The sequence below is a fragment of the Sardina pilchardus genome, chromosome 11 (genome assembly GCF_963854185.1).
Source record: "Sardina pilchardus chromosome 11, fSarPil1.1, whole genome shotgun sequence".
Classification (NCBI taxonomy): Eukaryota; Metazoa; Chordata; class Actinopteri; order Clupeiformes; family Clupeidae; genus Sardina; species Sardina pilchardus.
In genome coordinates, this window is record NC_085004.1 from 10996568 (window position 1) to 11020817 (window position 24250).

The window sequence follows — 24250 nt, forward strand, 5'->3', positions numbered from 1 at the left end:
GATGCCACCCGTTGATTGTCCAGGATGTTACAATGCAAATCCCTCCAACACATTCGTGATTTGCTTGTGTCTTGTGTGGTAGAGTAAAACCCCTTTTGGGCATGTTGCAACTGTTGTCTTTCATACTCCTGTGATCCCAGAGTGTTTTCCCTGAACCTCAGCCTTGTCTGTTGTATATAAATATGAAATAAATACATATAAAATAAAATAAAAGCTGATGAGGTCTGGGTTAATTAGTGGACAGAGTTCATAAGAAACTGTTCTTGTTTGAGATCTGCTTAACTCCAAAAAGAAGGCATGTAGCCGAAACGCGTTGGAGTTTTTAGAAGGTGAACATGAGTCATGACCAAGCTTTATAACTTTTTCAATCGAGAGTGCCTTGGAGTTCCTTTGGTTTTTGACAGATACACCATTGGTAGTCTATATTCCGACAGTGACTAAGTGATTTGACTGAAAGAGAAACAAAAATCAACTTGTACAGAACTGTGAGTGTTACATACCTGCAGTGCAAAACAATAACTGAACATTGCGCAGCTCTAGTGAATACTTTTCATAAGCTTGGTCCATAACTTCTTCCAGAGATGAGCTGGAAGTTAACTGTTTCTGCAACTGAGATTCCTGATCCGAACTTGTTAACTATAAATGCAAATATATCAAAACAAATTTGTTATGCATATATTTAATGAAAATCACACACAAATCGTATCATACTATTGTTATATTTTAAGGGATCTTACAATAATATTCTCATTTTTCAAGTGTTAATGAGATCATCATTACTGTATGTCCTCTTTCCTCACCTGCAAACTACCAAAGTCAAGTATCATCAAGTCCGATTCAGCACCATTGAAGCCAGAGAATGGCAACAGAAAGTAAGAGGGCTTCAGGTTGATTTTCAGGTCTAGAACTTTCCGTGTCTGTATGATGTGAGACAGACCTGAATGGATCAGAAGACAGGACTGAGTCAATATAATATCATATTATGCACTTATACACTGCAATACATACGAATGGAATGAAACATTCAGAAATTCACCAATTTCAAAATTCTCCCCTCTTAACAAAGGAGAGTTAGCAATGCTTCTTTTAAAAAAAGTTTTTTTGGAGGGGGGGACTTTCATGCCTTTAATGTGATAGGATAGTGGAGAGTGACAGGAAGTGAGTAGGAGAGAGAGCTGGGGTGAGATTCAGAAGGGACGGGGTGGAAATTGAACCCCATCTTCATTAATAATTAGATACGCAGTACAGTGCAAGTGCCCCAGCCAGCCGTGCCACGGCCGGGGCCTAGCGATGCTTCTTTAACTCTTTGAATGCCGCACTGTTTTTGGAAGTTATGTCCCAGAATGCCGGCAAGCTAGATCATTTTTGACTATTTTTGTAGAGCCACAGCGTATTCTATGTTATAGCTATGGACACATACTATGGCTCATTTGAAAGGTGAGACTCTGAGCTCTCAGTGGGTGAAAACCGTTTATTTCTATGTGTCTCCATTCCTGAGAAATCCCAAGCTAAACAGTGGCTGTTTTTCATCAAAATCCCTGTTTGTCTTCTAGAAACGGAGATATAAGCCGCTTTAAGACAGACGTACATTTCCGCAATATTCACAGACTTTTTACGGAAGGGGCTTTTGTGCTGTCTGTCTTTTGTGCTGTCTGAATCCATATGTCCGTATATCTACTGTACCATCAGAACCTTTCCAGCTGCCGACCTATGTTGCCACCACAGCTGCTATGTGAATGCAATCGCGGAGAAAATCAGCACTTGTCAGTGATGATCAAGGGAAGTGTTATTGTGCATTCATGCATAACTGTGCATTCAGACCGAAACCGTCAAAAGCGTCAAAGTCGCTGGTGAAGCTCATAGCGCGGCGCTCAACCCAGTTCGGCGCCGAAAGCGTCAAAGCCATGACGTGAAACATTCAAACAAACCACAAGCAGCAATCCTGCGAGTTTGACATTCTGATTGGTTGACGCCGAACCGTAACATAGCTCATTACCATAAAGTTAACTGAGGCTCAACTTTTTTTTGACGCCCGTGACGCTCACGAAGCCACGCTCATGCCCAGAACGCTTTTGACGCCGGTAACGGCGACTCTCAATAGGGAGGGATAGTAATCTCATCGCCATCTGGTGGTTGCGTTCCTAGAGGCTAGCGGGAGTGGATGGGATTTTCTTTTAGAAAAAATATATCTCGGCCCACGATGGGAAGTTAGTTAAATGCCTTCAATATGCTATGCATGTAGGTCAGCTCTATTGCTTCTAGTGGTCATACTTTATTTTTTAGGATCAGTTTAATTGTTTTGAGTTTGTTTGTAACATGGTGATAACGAACTACAGTAGCTAGCTACAGTAGCATTTGACGTCACCAGTTTGGGCGCTTCATCTCCAGCTGATCAAAACGGCAATTTGCTTAACTGGCTTATCATATTTTTGTAATAACAGAGAGCGATGTAAACCGCGTGGTAATTACCTTTATGTTGGGATAACTTGTGTTGTGCTCCTACTCACACAAGAGCTGGCAGTAAGTGTGATTGTCTACTAACTAACCAACTAGCTAACAGGCTAATAAACAAACCATGCTAGGTGAGTAACGTCGAAATAGGGTCTGATATTTTCACAGTTAGTAGATTATTACAGTATGCAGACTGAAAAATATTTTTGGTGGATAAGATCGCTGGTATAGCTGCGTAGTATTTTTTTGAAAAGTCGGTCTATGGGACTTAACATTGGACCTGCTCTTCGATAGGAACGCAACCACTTGGGGCGCTGGTTTTCATTTTCCCTCCCTATAGAAAATGAATGATTTCCGGGGCTCTTGACGCTTTTGACGGTCTTGGTCTGAACGCACAGTTAGCCTACGTGTATTTAAAGCGCCCTACAGTATGTCAATGAACAGTTCGATCTCTCATGTATATATGTCTATGTCTCTAACAAGCTGCAGGTAATGCAGCAAGGCTAGCCTCTTCCATAGCTTAGGCTACTCCCGAGAGGTTCTCAAACTCTCTCCTCGATCCTCAATGCTCGGTCCCACTGATCTATAACTAACACTGGATAGACTATCCCATTGTTGAGACTGCCACCTTGTGACGAACCAACAAAATTACGAAATGACCTTGTATTGACTTGACGTGCCTGATTCGACACAATTCATGCGGCAATATCGCGTTGTGATATAATGTCCAGATAAAATGTCCGGATTGTGAGATTTCATGAGTTTTCGATCATCATCTACTTCAGTTATCTTCATGATAGACTTCCAAAAATCACACATAAGGTGAGTTAGAGTGTCTAGTTTCGTAATTTTAAAAAAAAGCGAAAAACGCAATATTGCGTTTATGGCACTCTACGCATGGGAGCTAAAAACGCAATATTACGTTGTTGGCACTCAATGAGTTAATGCTTCAAGATACTTTAAACATCTGATACGAGGAATCCTACTCTTGACCCTTCTCCTCCTATTTAACAAAGATTCTGTAAAAGATATCTAAACTGAAACGGGAACGTTTATTGCATGTTTTGCTATTTTCCTGACAGTCGGAAAATGGTCGCCATGCCAGGCACACTGTTCAAAAGGGTTGTTTTTATGCTTCTTAATTAATAATTAGATTCACAGTTCTTGCAATGTAGATAATTCTTGTCAAAACATTTATGTAATGGGAATGTAAATGTCAATATATGTGTGTGTGTGTGTGTGTGTGTGTGTGTGTGTGTGTGTGTGTGTGTGTGTGTGTGTGTGTGTGTGTGTGTGTGTGACATTTACCAGCTGCAGTTTTTTCCTTTATCTCCTCCAGTTTCATGAGTGTTGCAGAGGTAATGACCTCCAAGTCAAGTCCTTTTGTTGGCTTAAAAAACTCTACCAAGGTGTTGATTGTAACCTGGAATATCATCAGAACAAAGAAGATCTTAGACCTTGAAGGATTTTTTTTAAAACAATAGTCTGTATAATCGTCATAATAATAATAATAATCATAAAAAGAATAATAATAAAAGCTCTATTTTGAGTTGCACCTTTCATACACAGAATGCTGAAAGTGCTTTATATTTAGAGCATTTAACACAATAATAGAGAAAACAAATAATCAAACAAACAAAACCATAAGAACAACACATACAGTACAACTAATGCAGTGAAAATAGGACGAACCTGTAAATGGCAGCAGTAGAACGTAAAATAATGTGAAGAAATAGGCTACAAGATATGAGTGAGTTAACTAAAAGCTCTCATATACAGGTACTGTACATCTTTTCAGGTATCCTTTAAAATATGTTTACAGTATTTCCCTGTTTGATGTACAGAGGATGTACAGTTACTGTGCCTTCATTTCAATCTTGCCGAACAGACGTAGCAACAGTTTTAGAAAAGCAATAAGCCACTGATTTTAGAACAGCTAAGGGGGGTTTAGGCACTCCGCTTGCGAAGCGTGCCTAACAACGCCCCTTAGCTGTTCTAAAATCAGTGCAAACGACAGCCTCTCGGGGCTTATTGCTTAATCTAAGCACGATTCTTACTGCATCATAGATGATCTCCACAGGTTGGGACTGGATGTGAAGAAGCTGATCAGCAGTGTGATTTTCAGGATTCACTTCGAATAGTATATTCAGCAATGAAGACGTGTTGTTTCCCATTGATGCAATGATAGAAGGCACCACTCCATTTTGTTGTAGGCCAGTCACATACCAGTGCTCTAGGCCAGCTTCCAACCTAGCATAAAAAGAGATCACTTTATTATGACATAATTATTTTAGAGGAAAGGACAAAATATACAGTACAATTGCCACTGTGCTATTTTTGACCAAACATTACTTACTTGATGGCCTGAGCTCCTGGTCTCTGTGAGATTTTAGTTCTGAGGTCAACCATCTGGACCTTTAGGATCTCTGGAACATGTTCTGCCTCTCTCAGAGTGATGGAAGTCCTCATCAGCTTAATGCTCACAAACACAGCAACATACTGTAAAATACATTCATACAGTCATAACCCAGCCAATAGCAACAATAACAACAACACTCGGGCCTAGCACTTGGAATTGTCACTTGTCACAAATTGCCGTTTGCTCAAAGGCCAAAGACAGTCCAAAGTAGGCAATTCAGTTCATGGACACACCATTTTATGTCTTTTTGAATAGCCACTGCATACCAGTGTGGGCTGGCAAATGTGAGGAGTAATTGCATGTAACCAAACCTCATCAACAAGCTGTCTATGCTGTTGAGGTCAAACATGATTATCATCCAAACATCTTACACAGCAGTCCCTTGACTTGACTCTAACCTGAGTGCACTGGTTCAGTGCTGTGCTGTGATGTGTGAGAGGGAGGAGTGTCTACAGCAGCGAGCAGTAAGAACCAAATGTGGTTTATTTTAACAATATTTAACAATATCTTTGTGTTTCTTCCCCAAAAAATGGATCAAGAGATACAGTATGTGAATAATAGACAAACACACACAAAGACAGACAGACAGACGTTCCCGTCATGTCAATAGATAGATTCTGTTGCTATACGTGAGTGATTAATCTGTGTTAATTTGTTTGATGTTTGAAATTTGTTGCACTCTTTTTCTTTTAATTAATCACAATGAATGTGCTATTTTGGCAGTCCAAAATGTAATTGAAACATTATACAATGGCCAACAAACTGTCCTACTAATGGATAATGAATAATGCTCTTATTTGGCTGTTCATAGTGGGAGCTATTTCAGACATTATTAAGACATATGAATTTTAGAATTTTTCTTTCTTTACATTAATTTAATACTTGGTATAGCTTATCTGAATAGCGGTACCAATGTTTTCTTAGAGGGAATTGTTATTTTTGACACCTGTACAAACCTGCTTTGGCAGTGATTGATTATGTGAACTGCCACTGTAACCAATGGCTGTGTAGAGTTTCTCTTTCTCCTCCAATGTTAAGATGGCATCCAGATCTGTGAACGCATAACCCATACCATGCATTTATGCACACAAAATCTTGACATTTTTGACCATCCCTTAAAAAACATAAATGTTTATGGCACCGGTTTACCGTCCAGCACTGATCAGAAAGCATACTCACTTCCTAACTTTGTGTCGTCCTCCTTCTCATCATCCGCTTCTTTTTTCTTCCCACTGTCTTTCCGCCCGAAAAGGCTGCTGAAGAACCCCCCACCCTGCTTCTGGGCACTTGCCCTTTTGCCCAGCACCTTTTGCCCTGACCTGAGGACCTAAAGTACAGATACAAAGCATGATGCATAGCACACAAAACATGCACACATCATGATAAAAAAAAAAAGAGCAATCCTATCAAAAACAATGGAGAGTGAAACAGAAGAAGAACAATGCTTTGGATAAGGATCCACAGTAGGATATTTTGTTATTCTGATTGGTTGTGTCTATCCATAATGTCCATGATCATGTCCCATTAAAGCAGTATCAGACTCAAAGTCTGACCATATTCAAGCATTTAATACGCTTAATGTTCTTATAGAACTACACTCCAAATAACCTAGTATAAACTTGAAGGTACCTATAATTTCCCAACTATTAACCACGGCTTGTACATTGTTTGTGCTAAATTTCCTCAGCTATGAGGTTAATACACAACCATACACATGGTTTTGTTTCTTTTAACTTGCATAAAACACTGTCCTGTGGCTTATACAATGTGGCTAATGCACAGGAAATTACAGTAATTTTCCACATGTGTAAGTACTTTTGGGGTAGGTTATAATGTTTAACAATCCTCAAAACCTCAAAACTATATCAACCTATATCAAAATTACTATTTGTATCTAAAATTCTACAAGTAGACTCATAGGTTTGGACCTACAGTAATAAGACTAACAATGACTAACAAAACCAAGTTATCTACACTAGTTAGTTACACTAACTAAAACCTTTAGAGGATGACAACATTATTAGTTAACGACACTATAAAATACTTTCATTGAATGCATGAATGTAAAGCCTCACCTCCATATGGGCTTGCTGACGTGCCATTGTGATGTTGAACACATCTAGAACTTGTTCCAGCTCCTGAAAAAATAGAACACATAAAGACATAAACTTTTTTCAAACTCTGCAGAGAAGGCGCACAATTTGAAGAAGAAAGCCGTTCTCAAACTGAAGTTTTGATTACAACAGTTAGCTAGTTCACGCACCAGGGTATACTGTATATAGCAAACATTATTACATTCACCAGTATACGAATAGCACCCACTTATAATTGTACAGTGGTGCAAATAGCATACATTATTTGTACCAGGGTGAAAATAGCCTTTGGCCATCAGTACTTAAATTTGGATGTAAATAAATAGCACACTTTGCTATAATACTTCAGGGTCAGAATAGCATCCACTTCTAATTACACGCTGGTACGAAAAGCATAAATTAATATTTGTACCAGGCTGTAAACAGGGTGTCTTAATATTCTGTGGCCTGCATCATAACTAATAGCCAACTACATATTCTGTCATTTCAATAACTCATATTGATTTGTAAACTATTAGGCTATACTTCTCATAAATGTCATTCCCATTGTATTAGTGGTGTGTAGGTCTAGTTGAGTGCCTGTCACTTAAAGGATGTAAGAGTACAGGCTACCCTAATTACATTTCTGAGCTTGCATATCACTGTTTTTTGCTACAAGTGGAAATAACGTTCTGCATAGTGCATTACAATATGTGGATGCAATCCAGGATGTTTCTATGTCATTAGACAAAATACATGCTATAAAAAATAACTCAAATGAAATCTTTCTTGGATCATAGAAGATGGATTTTGGTAAGCACTAAACAGACTAAAAGCAAACATAACATGCACTAACAAATGGGTTGCATAGCCTAGTCAAATCTTTACCAGGGGTGTTCGTCATTGAAAAGGACACAACAAATATACAGTATACAGTATATGCAAACCTTTATCTGTGTTTCCCGGTCACCCTTTGTTTTGCCTTGAATGAGATGGGTTTTGTAGATGACTCTGTATGCACGAAGACGCTGACGATGTTGTCTGATACGAGGCCAGCTCCACATGTCTTTCAGTCTTCGTATGTGTACCTCCATTATACTCTGAATACCATACTGCCACCTGAGTGTACAAAAGAAAATAATGTAACAACGGAACATGACGTCTGTCTCTTTTCTCTTCACTGAAACTTCCTACATTGCATCAACAGTTAACATTCCAAACACATTTTTGCCTATTGTTTATTTCAACTCTTCAGAGTCATATGTTATGTTCAATTCAAGATCTCAAAATATTTGTACTTTTTACTTGTAAATCTAATATTCTCCTACAGGGGGTTTCTGAAATAAGATGACAAGAACCTCATCTCAACAAGATGTACCACATGGTACATAATATGACCGCTACATGGTAATGCCATGTAGCCTGCCGAGCCAGACTCACCATAAAGTATCTTCATTCTTATGTATTTTACCATTCTAAAACTTCCAAAAATGTTCCAAAAATTCCAAAAGTATTCTCTCTTTATAGTAAAAGTTGGCTTACCACTGCCTGGCATTTGCATGGACTGGAACATCTGGCCGAAACTTTCTGTAAGGAGCATTCTTCACCATGTAGTCAAAGGTCTCGAGCAGTTCCACCATGGTCAGGTACTGTTCATATCCACACACACACACACACACACTGATGGACATTCTCACACAAACATTTACAAACATTTTGAGCTGAGTGTGAGCCCAAATGAAAGCTACTAAATTTTACAGGCTTAATGCAATAGCAGGTGATCTTATTTTAGTACAAATGTGACAGGAACAATGTTCAGGAGGAGAAATGAGCTACAGTGTTCAATTATGCAAATTATAAATGTTCTGTTTGTATATGAGTTGTGTCTGTCTATATGGAAGTGCATGAGAGGCAGAGAGTTTGTGTTGTGGAGCAGGGCATACCTGATGTTTGGTCATCTCGAGAGCAATTTTGTCAACCTCTAGATGCAGGGAAAGTTTTGGTGACTTCAGCTCTATCTCTGCATTTGGGTTGATACATATTTTTGCTGTGCCAAATATAGGCTTAAATACTGCAACAGATAAAATAAAGATGGTTCAAGCTGTTACAAAAACAACCTCAAAGAAGGCAGGTACTGGTATGCAATATATTAACTGATCATTATTATAACTTCCAACATACTGTACTGAAATTCTTTCAGTTCCTGGTCTTTGGTGCTGATCCCAGCTTTCAGCATATCCTGCAGAGTATGGGGGAGATATATGTATATTTTAAAAAAAAATACTATTCATCATCAGCACATGCACATTATGGGACACAGGTGGTTTACCGTCTTTTCCTTAAATTTGCCAAAAGAAGTTCACTTTTGAGAAAGTGGGCCCAATTGAGAATAGGCAAATACATGTAGATAAAAGGGTGCTTTGCTCATCCTGAGGGAAATTTAGACTTTTCATGGTAATACAGTGTGTGAGACACTTTGTAGTCCGTGAAAATGCTAAACGTGTACGGTACATTACCACAATATCCTCCCATGACCCAGAGGACATAGTTGAGCTGTTGACATTCCAGTAAGCGCAAAGGCACTCCAAGCGACCCAGCTGCAGAGAAAGGGAAAGGTGTGGTAAATAAATAAAGTTTAATCAAGCACATACATATCATTCTGGTGAAGGATCAAAAATATACAGTTCAGGAAGGACTGTAAGGACTTGAAACTTTACTGAATAAATAAAAAGGAACTTTAATGGGAGCTCTCACGGATCTTCACTTTTATTTGAAATGTATGGTTTTTATTGTTTTTATAGTTTTCATCGTTACAAGTTGGTAATAAGGGTGAATCCTCCCATTCGCGTGTTTTTTTTCGCGTTTAAGTTACGCACCTCTGTGTTATGCGCATTCTCCCATTCCCACTTCTGTCATACCCACAGTGTGCAAGTTCGAAATCAAGGTGGCCTTATGAAAGAAGTGTGATTTATTTAAAAAATATCCAGAATGATCAACCACCTCCTTAATTTAGGTTGATATGAAAATGTGGAGTGGACTTTCTCATTGACCTTCTGAATGCCATTGAAATCCAGAAAGAACACCAACCAGTCTTTAATTTTGAAAACATAAGCATGGTGAACTGAATAGATAACGGCCTACAGTAAAATGCCGTCCTCACATACAGTAGCCTAACAAAGAATTGACTTCACAAAATGTCACTTTTGCAGTGAGATTTGTTTGTGAAGAGTCAAGACAAACACTGATATGAGATAATGACATCACGTCAAGTTAAAACTGAAGATGCACAGTCGGTAAGCTCCAATATCCAAAGTGGGTGATTATAACTGGATTTGAACTATTTAACAAATGTAGCCTCATGGATAAGGTAATGTCGGGAAATGCCACCGTGTGACACTGTAATGGGGAAAAACATGAAGCCGTATCAGCTTATTAAGCATGAAATTTGATACGGTAATGTTAATTTGTAAACGTTCTGTGTAGCCTAAATGTATTTAGAACTAGGCCTACTACCGACATGAGTAAACTGGTACTCTCCGTTCAAGCAATATTTTTGGTTCTTTCAAGAGGGGTCTTGAGGCATATCTATTCAACATGCACTTAGTCTATTAAGCGCTTCTTATGGGTTATGGTTTGTATAATATAGCATTGTTTTTTTTTTCATTGATTGAATTGATATTATACTGTATATTGTTTATATTGCTGTTCTCCTGACTGTAGTCTGACCAACTTTTTTTGACCAATAATGTCACCTTATAAAATATCTTGGAGGCTTCATCAAGGATGCACATCTTCCAATTCTCATCTGTGGTCTGCAATGTACAAGAACATATTGAGGTGCCTAAAAGCAGTTACATAACCATTTATCAAGTTTATCAACAATGTACTGTATATGCTCAAGAATCAGCAGTAACACAAATACGAACAAACAGTGCATTTGCATTGACGCAAATACTTGTGCTTGCAACTTCACCTGCAAACTAAGCTCTGCAAGGGTTAAACCAATTGAGATGGGCTTCTGTGGATTTGATACCTATAATAAAAAAAAGCAAAGTTGTGGACATTACATATCTCACTGCATTGTAACTTAATTTATAGAGATTTCACACTACTACTACTACTACTTCGCACCATGACCTCAAGCCAAACAACCCCCCAGCTATTTCATAACAAAAATGCTATTTTGTTAAAGAAATATTTCAGATTTCAAAGCTGAGAGTGACACAGCAGATTTAATGTTGGGTTGGAGAGTGGTTCAGACTCCAACAACTTACATTATCTTCATATCTCAAATGGATACTGGTGACTTTCACTTGCAGGTTTTTGATGACTTGAGTGGCAAGCTTCTCAACAAATGAGTCTTTTTTCTCTTCTTGAGGATTCTCTGAAATTAAATAACCAGTTCAATCAAGTGGTTGTGCATATTTTTAATGCATCATTGGTGTTTATGGATCATATGGCAATACATAAATATGCTTTCCACTGTATCTGCTTATAACTGTAGCCATGGGCTACTAAGGCTAAACTGGGATTTCATACTTCACACATGTAGACTTGTAAGTATGGTTATCATTTATTGATACACTGAAAGGTTGTGACCAAGAAATTATACCTAAAACCTTCAATGATCACAACCTGGATGTACAACCTGATCACCTAATCACTTGAAGCCTACAGTACATGAGAGGGTCCACATAACTCCTAAAGGCAGGTGGCCACTAAAAAAATAAAAATAGAACTAAAAAATAGAACTCCATTGCTTTTAACGGAGCAAAGCCCACTAGAAACGTCTGCCACGCGGTGGCCGCACAGGGTTAGAAAACCGTTCTAAAACCCTGCGTGTGAAGCCCACACCGCTGAAGGCCGTGTCCGGTGGGCGCCGGCCTTAATGCTGCTTTTACCATGTAGGAGTCACAATCACAGCAGCATGGCCCAATTCTGTTGTTGAAATCTGTATATCTCTGTGGTAGTCTATGCTAGAAACAAACTGATGTCTTTATTGTGCACATCGTCAGAATACTGCCTATTTATTTCAATGTTTCAGACAGCAATATTTTTTAAACAATGCAAGTATTTTCAAATACTCCCTACTAAGTGTGACCTGCTTTTCTATTTCATGTTGATAAATGATGAGGGAGCGAGTCTGACAGTGTAGACTAATGTTTGTGAGAGAGGGAGGGTTCAGAAGTGATTAGTTCACTTCTGTGCAGGTCACATTATCCAGGGCCAACAGCAACAAATTCCTGAGGTTGAGGAAGGAAAAAAAGCATCAGATTCAGAAGATGTTGTTGCGGCGAAAAAGGTAAGAAAACAATGTTTTCGTCTGGAAAGACCGAAGGAGTTTGTATGACTTGAACTGTATCTAGAAGTGCTACATTTTAATCTACACATTCACCCTACTCCATTTATACAATTTACTCGATTAATAACAGTCAAATGCAACATTGTGAAATTGCTGCCCTCTGGCTTTGAATGAATGGAACGTTTACGACAGGTGAGTCAATGTGATAGGTAAACATTCCTTGTGGGTGTGTCTTCTGATGCAGCGGCTCATGGTGATGACTCATGGAATACCGCTTGTCCAATCATAAATTAAAGCATAGTTCAACTGGACCTAACTCTTGCATAAAACAGCATGTCATTTCTGTACTTATTGCCAAAAAATTTATCAGTAACAACTAAAATGTGGAGGAAAGAAAATACTTGCATTGCCAGTCAATTTAAAGTGAGTGCCTCAATAGTGTATGCTTGCACCCCTAAAATTCAGTCAGGGGCTACAGTGTTCGTAATTGATGGCATTCTTTTCCAAAATGTGTTACAAAATACAACCTTTTATCAGATAAACTCATATTTGAACTAGTTTCACTTACCAGATAACAATTCCAGATAACATCGTAAGTATTTCATTCAAGGTGAAAGTAGCTATCCAATGTGATAATTTTGATACTACAGATGACTGAAGACCCAGTCAAGCAATGGTAGTTTTATTAACATTGATGTGCATCAAGGGAAAGACACATAAGACCTTCACATCATCACAAGGTCATCCCAAGTTAACTTACAGCTTGCAGCTACACGTATGTTAGTTATATGGATACACATGGATGAATAGATAAATATAACTGTGGGTAAATGAATGGATGATGGATGGATATAAGAATGGATAGATGGATGCATAGTTAGATTGAGAGATGGATGGATAGATATGGATAGAGGATGGATGAGTGTATGAATGTAAATAGATGGGTGAATCCACATAGACTGATAGATACATGGTTGGATGTAGGTAGATGGATGGATGTGGGTAAATTAATGGATGATAGATGGACGGATTTAGTTACATGGAGAGATGGATCAAGAAAGATGTAGGTATAGATGATGAAGACCTCAGAGTTGCTGAGAGGAAATGGCACAAAACTAAAACACCTATCAACCTCACAAGTTACCAGCCACTAATGCAGCAGTCCTACTGCATATTTCCTTCATTTACCTCTCCCTAGGGGAGAGACATCTGAACTACAGTACATGTCTCTCCTCCAAGGGACAGGGAGTGAGCATGCCCAGTTGACCAAATTTCAACCAACCTCCAAGTCATATTTCTTACCACCTCACCAGCAAACACACATATGATTAATGCTTCACTACTTCCAGTACATTTAAACTGCATTGAAACTAGCTTGGGTAACACTGCTGTGTCAAAAAGTTCTTATCAAAAGGAGAAAAATTGGCAAGACTCACTCCTCCCATTCCTTTCAAAGACCACAGAAAGGGAGGTTTCTAAATAATTCACAGATTTGCCTTCAATGACTCCAAATGTATCCAAATTAGTCTGGCTTCAAAAGCAGCCACTCCACCAAAAATGCTGTGTTGTCTGTGATAGAAGTGTTAAATTGTCCACATCCCACCGTTTTCCCAAACGGGTGCCTCAAGGCTCAATGCTGGGGCCCTTTCTGTTTCCAATGTACACCACCTTACTGGGCCTGATTATCACTTCTTTGGCTTTTCTATCACTACTGCACAGATGACAGCCAACTATATCTGTCTTTCCTGCCTGATGACACCACAGTCATGGCACGGTTGTAACATTATCTCCCTGATATCCACTTGGATGAAGGAACACCACCTCCAACTAAGATGGAACTGTTGGTCTTCCCAGCCAAACAAACCATACAGTTGACTGCTTCTCTCTTCTCTCCCATGAAGGCTCTAAGAAATCTCAGTGTCTTGATGACTTGCTTACCTTCTCTGACCATGTGGCCAGAGAAGGTATCCATGCAATCAAGACTTCTAGAATGACCAAGTGCTTCCAGAGCAGGGCCATCTCTCTATCTTCAAGAATCTAATGAAGACTCAACTTTCCTAACAACTCAACACCGCTAACTTTCACTTCCCTTCTGCATTTCTTTTACTTTTACTTCCTTCTTGTTCTACCACTATCTCATCCTCTGGTAGCATGCATTGTTGTGGTTTTAATTGTTGACGAAAGTCTTCTCTGCAACTTAGCTTCAATGTTACTCGTCATGGTTGTACGTTGCTTTGGATAAAAGCGTCTGCTACATGAATTCATGTAAATTAATACATGTAGACAGATATACACTACTCACAAAAAGTACAGAATGTACTGAAACATTGAACTGTTGGACATGCACATTCAAAAGTTTAGAGAAGGTCACATTAAGTTCACCTGTAAAGGTTATAGTCGATTTTAGGGTAATCCTGAATTTCACCTGTAAGCCAAATATCCTTGACTTTTTGTAAGCAGTGCATGTGTGTTGACGGATAGATGAGAGGAATGATGTAAATATATGGAACGATTGATGGATGGTTGGTGCCTTCCATCAATATTCCTAGTTGAATGGAGAGGTACACAGAGAAAGGGGGCCTTATAAGTGGAGAAGCAGTCAGTAGAAAACAGGTGGAAGTGAGTTCGAGCTACTCAACTAACTACTTATCCTTTAGCTAATAGTGTGCTTGCTGAAGCACACAGTGCATACTTATTTTTGCTCAAATTAACCAAACGTTCTAGCCTGATGTTGTCATACTCAAAATTCTAGTCAGAATTTTAGTCTGATAATAAAGGCCTAACTACTGCTCAACTTCCCATTGGGCTGTGATTGCCATGGGGCGTGTTTCACAATCAGAGCAGCAGTTTTGCTGTAACAAATTCAACCAAAGCACTTTTTGGTGACTTAGTTGATCCATCATCGTATAAAGCGGCCCTGACAATTTGATTGGTGCGAACAGCTCTGGTTCGTTGTGCCGCAACGGAGCAATGCCAGACCAATATCTCTTCATAAAGGCCTAACTTTTGCTTTGCATGCGCTGGCATCTTCTTTAGGCAAAACAAATTTAGAGCGTAAAATATTGAGTAACTATTCTACAGAGCGATAGCCTTTTCTTTATTGTGGGCTAAGCTAGAGGAGAAAGATGGAAACATAGAGCTTTCCATAAAAATGACCAACAGCAGTTTCAGAATTTTGTTTGTAAGTATGTCAAGTTTTTATTTCAGATGGCATGCAAAACCATGGCATCATCTGAAATCATCGAGTTTTTCACTGCATCAGTAAATCAGATATTCAATTTCTAGTGTAAACTATTGCCGAGATATGCAGTCAGATTAGCATGCTAGGTGTACGATGGGGACCTCCCATGAGTTCCTAGTGCAATTTTTGCATTAGGGATACACATCCTGAAGATTTTTGATGACCGGGTTATGCACCCAGGTTGTGATCCTTGAACATTCCAGATTTCATTTTTTGTATTATAACCTTTAACACATCTCTTTACAAAAAGGGGGGTCCCCTGGGTTAAACAACGAAAAAAAAACAACGGTCCATTTTTGGATGGGACATGGGATGATTGTCCCATCCAAAAATATCGCTCATACAAACACAGCCACAGAACCAAGGCCCCCAGTCCACTTACACACACAGCGATAACAAACCAGCTGACATACCTGTCTTTTGTTTGGTGTGTTTAGATTTCCTAAAGTGTCTTTTATGTTTTTTATGCTTTTGTCCTTTCGTATGCAGAACACACGTGAGAAAAGAGGGTAGAGTTAGTGGATATAAATAGACACAGACAGATAACACACTCTGAAGATGAAGTCTAGAAATGGGAGGCCAGATCACAGAAAGAACAACTGAAGATAAAAGAAATGAGAAAACGACATAAATGCAAACATGTTCTTCAACATAATACACGTGTGCTAATGTAGGTCGGGTCTTTATAAAAATGCGCCAGAATTATGGCCAAGTGCAAGATACAGTATGTATTGCATTTCAAATTCTGTCATGATAACCTGCATTTTAAGCTGGCTTTACACCATACAATTTTCAAGCGATTTCACAGTCGGAGACTTAAATTCCAAGTCGGAATAAAATCATGTTCCTATTCATGAGTTCTACTACATCTACTCGCAACATGCAGCTGTTTTTTAAGGTGCTGATAACTTAATGTAAGGTGGCAATCCTTGTGGTTTTCAACAGTCCCACGTCAGTCTTTTTCTAATCTTGACAATACATCAATATCAAATTCGTTTCATAGGATCGCAAGAACCCACGGTGCAGACACCTGACTGTCGGGAAAACCCACCAGCATGCACTAACACAACACAAGTGTGTGAATCTAGGGTTAGACATGACTTTGGACTGACGGCATCTTTTGAGAACTGTGGCCCAATCCCAATGTCCGGACTCACAGACTTTGGTGCGCATTCTCGTGAAATTTGTAAGGGCTTAGAGCTGTCCCAATGTTGAATTACAACGGGCGTGAGGGTTTGAGTACACACTTGCCGAGCCCTTTCCGTGAGTCTGCATTGGTGCAGACTTAACCTAAGGGAATTACCCACAGTTCAAAGTGTTGACGTTTACCGCGGAGATCATAGAAAAATCCGGAAATGAAGGTAAACAACAGCACGCACGACACACACGTGCATGGTGCAAATGTTAGCAACGTCTTTGTTAGTAAACATCGCCAAGGTACATGTGATCACGTGAAGTGCTGTCTCAATCCCAAAATACCTCTCTGAGCCCATGTGGCCTCACACACTCACTCACTTAGCACCTGAGATCAATTAAGTCTGTGAGTCCGTCCTTAAGTCCTAGTCTTTAGGGCTGACATTGGGACTGGGCCAATGGTTTCGAATGGTCTCTTAAGAGAACGTTGACACTCAATTAGCTTACAGAAGCTAGCAGGCTAACAGTTGTCTGATAGACAACATGTAAAATACAGACCAGATACTAAAAATCCTAAAATAATATGGCACATAAATTCACTTTTGATAGACATTGTTATTTGGAATTTTAGCAATAAAAATGCTGATTGCTCTTGTATTGTTCTTTAAAATGCAAAAATATTTCTTGTCACTACATACACAATTAATTCATGGAATGATCCGTAGAACACATTATTATCAAAATACTCGATTGCTGTTGCCCTAATCTAAGAACATGATTGTGATAATGAATGTGAATTGAAACACCACAGGATATTGAAAATGTCTTTGCATGTCCTGGGATAATGCTTTCAATGAATGTGGAAGTGATGCAGGATATAACGTTTTAGGTATTTTTCACTGCGATTGCAGTGCAAAAAAATAATCTAACGTATCTCATTATACTGAAAACAGAAAAAAAAGATTTTGATCTTGATATAAGATCAAACGTACACTGGGTAACATACACTGGGCAACATTTTCAATTGTTTGTTAACAAAATCAACATTTCCCATTCAAATGTGGTCTCATTCATGTTCAATTACCCGCACCACCAATTTGAAGCATACCTATTGGCTTAGCAATCGTCATTTACATATACATAGCTTGGGCTACATATTGGCTCTCAGGGTTTGTTTGTCTGTCTGCTTGTCTGTTAGCAAGATAACTAAAAAAGTTATGGATGGATTTTGATGACATTTTCAGGAAAGGTCAAATGACCCAAGGAAGAAACGGTTAAATTGTGGGAGTGATCACTGCTCCGGATAAGTAAGTGTACTCCTGGTGTGTGTGGGCTCCCAGCTCACTGCTCAAGGTGTGTGTGTACTACACCCCGATGGATAAAATGCAGAGAACAAATTTCCTCACAGGACAACCCCCTTCCCCTTAAATGAGGTAGTAATGAATTGAACTGTTTCGAACGTATAAACTCTAACAAGCTGACCAAACCAAAGTTTTATACTTTCTTTTAGCAGTTTTTGCTGTGCCAATGTGTGCGCTTGACTCGTAGGCTTCAGCCAGCTTTGGTACAAGGGAGTTAATTTGGAGATGGACGAAAGATGAGACTCTTACATGAAACTCCAAAATACTGATGTATGCAAGTTACCACAAAGAAGCTTGAATTTTTAAACTGTCCATCACAGAATTTTGTTAATTTGTTCATTTGCTTTCCCATACAGTTAGCTAGGGAACATAGTCTTCCTAACCCCATCTTCATAACTGTTGCTACTTGCTTGGTTTGACAGTAGATGTAGTAGGCAACACACATCAAAATAAATAAACTCAGATCCTTGTCAACAAGTGTAGGCACAGGAGGAACATTAGTAACCAAAATAGCATGTTGGTCGAATGAAGACTATAACACACATTGCAGTGGGTTGCAAATAGCAAACTTAGCTGTAAGTTACATCGAAACGTTAGTGAACAAAATTAAAAAATATATGTATATAAATTAAGAATATACATATATTCATATATATATATTGCTGCACCAGAGAATGGTGAGAACGCTCTCTTTTCTACTGGCAAACTTAGCTAGCAATTTGGTAAATACAACAGGTAACTTTGTTCAAATGTGACACCCTTGGTTATCACAATGACATTTAGACACCATATAATACTGAGACTGCAACACAGAAAAGATGTCTTACACATCACTATTTAGGGCAGGAGAAAGCATGAGTGTTGCCTTATATTACAACTGTCCCTAAAAACACTTACTTGTCCCTCACAAAAAGAATTAAGAAATGTAATGTTTGCTGAAATGAAAGGTGACAAGTAAATTTTCAATGAGAAAAACATTTTAGAATGGTCCCCAGTCTCCCCTATTGTCTTTGCCATATAGGCCTATGCCATTAAGCTATGCAATATAAGCTCATTGCAACTCTAACCAAGTGTTACTAATATTATATTAAGATCAAAAATCTATTTGGTATTATTTTAAATATGAAGAGACTTACCTACACTCTCTCAAAAAAATATTATTTTAGAGTCTTATCAAGGCAAATTTACTCAACGCACTGGCAGACAGATTTGCTTGATTTCAGTAAGATGTCTTAAAATAAGTCAAACTTTTCTTAAATGAGGTCAAATGGTTTCACAAAAAAGCACTACATACTGTAAGTCTCTTTATACTGAAAACAATACTAACTAGATTTTTTTTTCTTGAGATAAGATTAATAACTCATTATTAGATGAGCAAGTTTTGCAGTGTTTTGAACAGGACAATAACACAGCAATTACAATTTCAACAATATTTCATATTTCCGCTTAGATGGTGGGCCACTATTAAATGAATACAGGGCGAGACACTGGGTTTCATCGGTAGATCATTGCTTGACATGAAGCCAAGAACACAAGAGATCAAGTGATTTACAGCATAACATTCACCAATAACCTACCCCTGCGGGAATCTTTGCAAACATAACTTTCCAAATTAAGCAAGAGTTCTTCATTTGGAGAGGCTGCATCCCGCAGCATTATTGAGGGATAGAAGAATGCAGATGTTAAGGGACAAAGGAAACATGAGGAGAAAGAAGATAGCATAAGCTATACAATAGAACAGAAGACAGGGTGTGTTTGCTTTGTCACCTCTTTGTGCTGCAGATTGAAGAGCGTCATCAATGCGCTGGAGTTCTTTCTGCTTAGCCTCCTGCAGGTAGCGCTCCTCCTTCTCAGCATCATACTTTATTGCTAGAGCACAATAAACCAATAAAAATGTAACACATACAGTAATGATTAACAGGTCACAGTAATAAACGTCTATGATACTTTTTGATAAAAACACAGCACCCGATGTCCAAAGCTTTGGTCTCACAGTAATCCACTTGGTGCTTGCTTGATGCCATAGCCCTATGCTGTACTCTAGTTTAGCATGATGCATTAACAATGCTGTGTCTTCATATGGTGACATGTTATTATTATCATGAGAAGTTGCTTCTAGAGGTTCTGGAAGGCACAAAAGTGTTACCTAATGCAGCTTGTTTGGGAAGCTGCTTGGGTGGGTGGGGGGTTTGCGGTAGTAATGGTATGCGGTCAAGTATGTTGTTGACTCTCAGAAAAGACACGCCTGTCATGGCCATGATTAAAGATTATAACATTAGGAGGCATTAGGACACATGAGATGACGCCGCATGGCAATTCTGGGAAAGTGGATATGCAGCAAAGCAAAACGGAGAGGAGCTAAAGTAGTGTCTTGTGTCACAACAGGTTATATTCACAAAAGCAAAGTCACAAAGAGATACTGCAGTAAGACCCAGCTTCATTGTGGCACGAGAAATCATAAAATCAGTGCACCAATTTGCCTCACATTCACCCGATCACACTCACAGACACCAGAGGTTACCATGCAAGTTGCTGATCTGTAGATCGGGAACAGTTTGAGGTTCAAAACCTATTACATTACTTACTCGCTCCAGGTACCACAAGGACATAGACGTCTTCTAATGTTGCCACCACTGCTTCATTATACAGATTCTTCCAAGGAATCTTCAAACTTAGCTTGCCTGGAAAATAAAAGTGACTGGAACTTCAGCACTTCAACTCACTTCACTTCAACTTCAGCACTTAAGCACAGCTTAACTCAGTAATGATTGCCCTGAACCCATTGGCCCTAACTCTGGAGGCAGTTTGAATTTTCAAAATTTAATCTATTGGTTTGGTTAACAGTATTTTACAAAATCACTAGAAAGTTGTATGCAAAATTTTGGGCACCTCTGTGGAAATGGGAGATTTTGCTGATACGATGACTGCCCTAAATACACTATATGGACGAATGTATTGGGTCACCTGACCATTACACCCACATGAACTTTTATGACATCCCATTATAATCATATACTGTAGGCATCGGATACAGTAGCTATAACAGCTTCCACTCTTCTGGGAAGGCATTCCACAAGAGTGTGTCTCTAAGATTATTCACTCCTTCATCCAGAAGTGAATATGTGAGGTTCGGCAGTGTTGGATGAGAAGGCCTGACACGCAATCTCCATTAGTTCATCCAAAAGATGTTCGATGAGGTTGAGATCAGGGCTCTGAGCTGACCAGTCAAGTTCTTCCAAATGAAACTCACCAAACCATGTCTTTATGTGCCTTACTTTGTGCACCCTATGACAGTACCACACTTGAATTCACTGTGCTCTTCAGAACGACTCATTATTTCGCAAAATGTCTATTTTGCATACTATCGGAATCATAACTATTTGTAAAGAGATGGCCAAAACGTCTTGATTATTTTAACTAACTACACAGAAAAGACTATCCTGCTGGATTCACACATATATCAGCAGCCTTTTCACTGTGTCAAAATTGCAAGGGTTCCATAACAAACGTCTTAAAGTGACAGGCACTCAATTACACCTATACACTACCTACAATGCACTACCTTGCAATGTTCATTTCTATGATTTTGTTAAACACTACACAATGATACACATGACGTGTGAAATAACGAAATAGTTACCTAGAAGATGTAACTCTGTAAAGTTGGCCAATTGGTTACTTAGCTTACTTTTTAAGTGTCATTAAGCTCAATAGTAGGCCTAAATTAACTAAGTTACATAGCCTAGGTATAGGTTAGCAACACAGACTTGAGAGGTCCAAGTCAACCAATCAACTTAACATTAGTCTACGCATCACAGCATCACGTAAACTAGCAGCCATGTCTCGTGTGTGAACAGAGAAAGCACCTAACACAGAAAGCACCTAAGGCATGCATATCCTAACCATTGAAACAAGACAGATATGACGAAGCATTGCAACATACAGAGATACACTGTTACACTATGCCCTAATAAGATCCGGGTGAGCGACTGTCTTGTATGTCTACACTGAATATGAAATATGAAAAATCAAACACTGAAATATGCCATTCAAAATAGTAGAGAAACGCGAGCGACAGAAAGAAAATAAAAAACGGGCGTCCGACAGTTCTATCAAAACATCGCACTGCCTGCTCACGTTGATGCAGTCAGGACACCCCAATTGAAAACAATGTAGAAATGGATTTCATCACTAATGTTTGCTCGCATCACATCCTGTTGGGACACAGAGGTTGGCTGCAAAGATTATGCAGAATGTTATGATTGACACACATTATCAAAATCATACACCGGACGCTTTAGGCCATGGTGCACAGTCATGTTGGAACGGGAAGGGGCTATCCCCAAGCTGGGCTTGGTCCCTTAGTTAGTAGTGAAAGGAACTCTGAGAGGCAGATTTACTAATGCTTTTGCGCTCACTTCAGGCGTATTTGTTTCGCAAGATACATATAAAAAGATGGCGAGGTATGTACTAACAGGCCGCAATGAGGTGAAGGCGCAGACTGCCTGTCGCGGGAGCTGAGAATGGCAAATTGCGCTTTTCCGTCTCATGCATATGGATTTATTGGAGTGTCAGATGATAGTAGGAAGTTCGTGTAAAAAGATGGGAGGAGAAGCGTAAAATGCGCCTAATTATGTATTCCCCTGTATGTACTAAAACTGCCTGTGAAAGCGCACGTCTATCTTGCGTCTAAATATTTCCGCCTTGTAAAAGCAAGTGTTAAATGCGGTTTGCTGTTAAATGTGTCTTTGTACTACATCAAAAGCAACCTTAACTTTCGTTGGCCTTTCGAACGTCTACTTTCACGCCATCACTTTGATAAAGAGTCCTGACCTCAACCCAATAGAACACCTTTGGTATGAATTAGAGTGGATACTGAGAGCCAGTCTCCTCGTCCAACATCAGTGTGTGACCTCACAAATGCGCACTAACACAATCCTAAACCTTGTGGAAAGTCTTCCCAGAAAAGTTGAAGAAAGCCCGCCCTCAGAAACAACTGATAGGTAGGTCTGCAAAAATAACACAAAGAGAGGCCAATCACGTCTGTCATTCTCTGTCTATGTCTTGTCACTTTCACTCTCTATCACTCTTGCATCGATCACTCAAAATATCAATATAGTCTCAGAAATTGCCACCCTCCCAAAGAAACCTTTGGATCTTTGGATCTACATGATTCACATGACTAACATATTTTGATTTAAAATGGCAAATTTTGCCAGAAAGTAACTAGCTAAGTGTATCCACATGCCAGACGATAGCTTTAGTTCAGACACTTTACAAACTTTGCACTTTGCCCTTTGCCCATCATTTTAATTATCACTTGTGGTGTTTTGAGGACACAGAAATTGACTGATGATACTCACCAATCTGCCCTGCCTTCACTCTAAACGGTACATCCAATTCACTCTAGCAAGAGAACAAAGAAAAAAATTAACACATTTACCAATGTTTTTCAGTTGTTCTAAAAATGTGTAATACATGCAGGCTACAGTACGCGCCCCCCTGAAAATTCTAGAAAATATACAAATTACAAACAAACAGGCTGCAAATCTGATAATACGAAAGGCAATGTTTTGAGCAGGGTTGCTGGGAAGTGTTCCTGTATTCCTGTTTTGACATTTTCTCATTAAACTTTAATTATCAGTAGACAGATTGTCATGACCACCCATTCAGAACCCATCAAACCAGTTATATGGTTGTTCAGCAACATTGCTCAAAATGTTGTAAGACCTCTAAAAATAGCTTACCAGTAAACACTAATGTTTGGTTTACGCTTGACATTAGTCATGAAGGTAAAGTAGAGAAAAGAGAGAGTAGACTCACCAAAGCATTTTCTTTCACTCTCAGGTTCTCAAGGATAACATTGCCTGAAAATAAAGGTTAAAAGTATACGTAACTTATATTGTAGGAAACATTTTATGGGAATCAGTTGAACTATGTTTCAGCATGACAGACAGTGGACGGACAAACTAGGCAAGTTTTGCAAGTAACTTGACAACAGCACCATAATGTTCTCTAACAACAGTAGCCTAATCTAAAGTATCTATCTATCTAATCCCATACGAAACACATGAGTTTACTGACAGTTGCTCAATTAGTTACCCACAATGTGAATATCAGACATGGCTTCAGTGAAAGATAACAAAAGAGCCGTTTCCTAAAAACGAAGGTTTTGCTGCTGTTGAGCCATTGGCCAACACTGTTGCATTGTTCACACTGTCTCTGGTGGCCCAGCTTAGTAAGCTGTTAGCACACAAAGAGTGCACACAA

The 24250-nt window shown here is 39.0% G+C and overlaps 1 protein-coding gene across 2 annotated transcripts in view; it reads right to left on the reverse strand.

The window, feature by feature from the left end:
* Positions 1-24250, reverse strand: part of vps13c (vacuolar protein sorting 13 homolog C) — an 81173-nt gene that overhangs the window by 53231 nt on the left and 3692 nt on the right. For both annotated transcript variants that reach the window (XM_062549526.1, XM_062549525.1), the window contains exons 2-21: positions 23804-23847; positions 23344-23386; positions 20566-20661; positions 19748-19849; positions 11217-11326; positions 10916-10975; positions 10695-10754; positions 9459-9539; positions 9124-9181; positions 8886-9013; positions 8485-8591; positions 7890-8061; positions 6946-7008; positions 6050-6197; positions 5827-5921; positions 4808-4950; positions 4509-4701; positions 3760-3874; positions 801-937; positions 501-636 (exon numbers count right to left, since the gene is read on the reverse strand). In XM_062549526.1, the coding sequence (XP_062405510.1) occupies positions 501-636; positions 801-937; positions 3760-3874; positions 4509-4701; positions 4808-4950; positions 5827-5921; positions 6050-6197; positions 6946-7008; positions 7890-8061; positions 8485-8591; positions 8886-9013; positions 9124-9181; positions 9459-9539; positions 10695-10754; positions 10916-10975; positions 11217-11326; positions 19748-19849; positions 20566-20661; positions 23344-23386; positions 23804-23847 (2091 nt within the window). The remainder of the gene's footprint in view (positions 1-500; positions 637-800; positions 938-3759; positions 3875-4508; positions 4702-4807; positions 4951-5826; positions 5922-6049; positions 6198-6945; positions 7009-7889; positions 8062-8484; positions 8592-8885; positions 9014-9123; positions 9182-9458; positions 9540-10694; positions 10755-10915; positions 10976-11216; positions 11327-19747; positions 19850-20565; positions 20662-23343; positions 23387-23803; positions 23848-24250) is intronic.